The 2,945-nt window shown below is 36.5% G+C and overlaps 2 protein-coding genes across 2 annotated transcripts in view; one reads left to right on the forward strand and one right to left on the reverse strand.

Annotated features, from left to right (window-relative positions):
- LOC109537625 (nucleoporin Nup43) overlaps positions 1 to 179 on the forward strand; it is a 12,138-nt gene extending 11,959 nt beyond the window's left edge. Inside the window, exon 3 of the mRNA XM_048670089.1 lies at positions 22 to 179. Coding sequence (XP_048526046.1) covers positions 22 to 100 — 79 coding nt within the window. The 3' untranslated portion in view covers positions 101 to 179. The remainder of the gene's footprint in view (positions 1 to 21) is intronic.
- Positions 176 to 2,945, reverse strand: LOC109545964 (RNA polymerase II-associated factor 1 homolog). Its single transcript, XM_048670088.1, has 5 exons — positions 2,697 to 2,945; positions 1,970 to 2,635; positions 1,692 to 1,867; positions 1,080 to 1,280; positions 176 to 954 (listed from the first exon to the last, which is right to left on the reverse strand). The coding sequence occupies exons 1-5, from the start codon at positions 2,771 to 2,773 to the stop codon at positions 383 to 385; spliced, it is 1,692 nt and encodes a 563-aa protein (XP_048526045.1). The 5' UTR covers positions 2,774 to 2,945; the 3' UTR covers positions 176 to 382.

Below are 2,945 nucleotides of genomic sequence, written 5' to 3' on the forward strand. Positions count from 1 at the left end.
TTTGGGGAAACCAATTAACAGTTTGGATGTAAGCAAGAACAAAGTAATTTGCGGTTGTGATAATGAAGCTATTTATTTAGTTAATGGAATCGCTTTGTAGTTTCGATATAGGTTTGTTTTAATTCTAACTGAAAATTAATATTACTGGTATTAATATACTGAATGAAATTGTGAGTTAATTTGGGTAGTTTTCCTTTATTCACAATTTTTTCCTCACCGAATACAATCTAACCTTTAAAACTGGAGTTTTACCACAATATGCTATTTTAATAATAGACAATTTTTTTACCATGCGTCTAACTACATAATTCTTGTAACTTTTTAACAACTAAAACTAGCATAGGTAGTATATAAGTTGTCATTCCAAATAAACAAACAAGCTTTACTCACTTTCGGAGGCAGAACCTGATCGAGAACCCGACTCGGATTTTGATCGAGAGCCAGACCGTGATCTAGATAAAGATTTCGATTGCGACCGTGATCTAGGAGTTTTTGATCTCGACCGTGATCTCGAAGGAGATCTGCTTTTTGATCTGGATTTGGAGCGAGACGGCGATTTTGAAGGAGATCGCGATGCGGACTTCGATTTTGAACGGGATCTAGACTTAGATTTCGAACGAGAAACTGATCGAGAAGCAGAGCGTGACCTCGATCGGGATCGTGAACGAGATTTGGATTTCGATCTTGACCTGGATCGAGATTTCGATTGTGATCTTGATTTAGAAACGGACCGCGATCGAGATCGAGAGGCTGATTTAGATTTTTTAGAGCGCCTAGAGGATCTTGATGAAGCTTTAGATTGCTTTGATGCCCTTCCGTCGTTACTTTCATTGTCACTTTCCTTTGCTTTGACACTTTGCTCTTGATCTTGATCGGACTCCGCTTGGCTTTCGTTCGGATCTTGTTCCATTTCTTCCGGCTCCTCTTCAATTTCAAGTTCTTCGTCGTCTTCGCCTAAATTTAATTCAATATTTTCACAATTTGCAGACCAGTTATCAGAATACGAATACAATTAATGTTCAGAACTACATAAATTAGAACAAATTCGGTTAGCATGGAAAAACAAATTATATAATTACCCGGAGGTTCCAGTTGTCTTTCTCTGTATCTCTGCATCTTGAATTCGTTTGCTTTCATGGGCCTGTGCTTAACCATTAACCTGGTATTGCTCGGGGCTTGGCCGACCTTTTGTCGTCTCTTACTTAGCCGAACTCTGGTCTCGAGCTCATTGTAGTAAACTCCATCGTGCCGTACCACGAAAAAATAGTTTTCTTCATAACCTAATAAAAATATATTTAAGTAGCACACATTTAGAAACAGTTGAGATGTTTACTGAAAGTGCTTATCTTGAAACATAATATACGCTTAAACATTTTTACCACGTATATGAACGACCAAAATCATAAAAATTGTAGTTAATAAGTAAAACCGTTTTATTGATTAAATAATTTCAAAATTTTGTTCAGGGGAGAGAAGAGATGGTTTGCTGCAATAACGGCGGAATTAAAATTGTCAAGTTTTTTAATTTCGCATTGGGTTATGTTGATTTTAAAAATATGCTTGATGTTTAACCATTTCTCTAATGACCACGTGACTGCACGCGTAATCCAAAACTCCAAAAAGTTTTTGAAAAAAGTTTCAATTGTTTTGAGTAATTGAATTTAGTGAATTTTTATGTATGTATTAAATACCTTTGCTCGCTTTGCTTTTTACATTCCAGTTATACTCTCGAGCCATTTTATATTCATATTCTTCATCATCCTGATAAGGAATATTGTTTGCAAAGTCTTCACGCCGTTTGTTCAATGTCTCTTCAACTGGAAGGAAGTAGGCTACGAACTGTTCACCACTTTCATCCATTACACCTCTAAAGAATTTATAAGAGTTAAATATTGAAAATGTTCTGCTAAATAATTTATCATGACAATTTCAAAGTAATAAATAAATATATAAGGTTTAGAGCACATACCGAATCATAGCTTGGGACATTTCTTCAATTTGCGCCGGAATTCCTTTGCCAATAGGTGCTGGATCAGAATCGAAAATAACTTGGGCACAAGGATACTTCCACAAATTGAAATCGGGATAAACTGGCAAAACTTCGACTGGGAAAACATTCGGCTTACTGTAATGCTTATCAATAGGAATTTTTGCATCAGCAAATGTTTTCTCGATGGCAGTAATTTGAGAGTCTCTGTCCATATAAAGAGTTTCGCTGTTAAAGGATTTTTTAATACTGAAACCCACTTTTGCTTCAACTTTATCCATGGTCTGTGGTTGAAATCTGGTCTGTTCAGTAGAAATATATTCAGTACGACGAAGCCATGAAACCGACTTGGCATGATGGCGTGATCTTTTGGAGTCTTGAGGTGTAAGAATGTCTTCTTCCAGCAATTTTTCGTCCGCAGGATCCATTGCAGTTCCGTCTCCAATAGCGTATGTATCCTTGTTGATTAAATCGATATTGACCCCCAAATCATGTTCAGTGAGTACTTCATATCTGTAGTTTCTCTCCAATGATGTGGGATTGTATTGAATAAAACGAGATGACTCAAAGGGGTATGAAATGAATTTGAGATCGAATGGAATATCTGGTAAGGTATTGCAGTATTTCACTTTACATATTAATTCCGATCTATAAATATGCAAAAAGAAGCGTTATACAATAAAAGTTGTACGAAATGCTATAAAAGTACCTTTTCTCTACGGGTTTTACAGGTCGTTCCGGACGCTTCTCCCCTGGACCTGGTCCGTTTTGGATAGTGGGTGGCATCTTTGCAAAAATTAAATCTAACAATGCGTAATGTTTCTTAAAATGTGAGAATTAGAACAAACATTCTATAAACAGTCCACGACGGATCAACGATCTATGTCCACAGATCACAGAGGTTATAGATTGGAAACTGCCATATACGCCTGCAGAATGCTATTTGTCGCTTAAATCA

The sequence above is a fragment of the Dendroctonus ponderosae genome, unplaced genomic scaffold, assembly GCF_020466585.1.
Source record: "Dendroctonus ponderosae isolate FM_Combo_2020 unplaced genomic scaffold, Dpon_F_20191213v2 Dpon_F_20191213_1, whole genome shotgun sequence".
NCBI classification, from domain to species: domain Eukaryota; kingdom Metazoa; phylum Arthropoda; class Insecta; order Coleoptera; family Curculionidae; genus Dendroctonus; species Dendroctonus ponderosae.

What these genes read in the sequence shown, in the direction of transcription:
- LOC109545964 (XM_048670088.1), bottom strand. Translation starts at nt 2,773, where the DNA reads ATGCCACCCACTATCCAAAACGGACCAGGTCCAGGGGAGAAGCGTCCG. An exon ending in AAAAAGCAAAGCGAGCAAAG is followed by an intron (nt 1,281 to 1,691) that starts GTATTTAATACA and finishes TATTTTTATTAG; the next exon opens with GTTATGAAGAAAACTATTTT. An exon ending in AAGACAACTGGAACCTCCGG is followed by an intron (nt 955 to 1,079) that starts GTAATTATATAA and finishes AATTAAATTTAG; the next exon opens with GCGAAGACGACGAAGAACTT.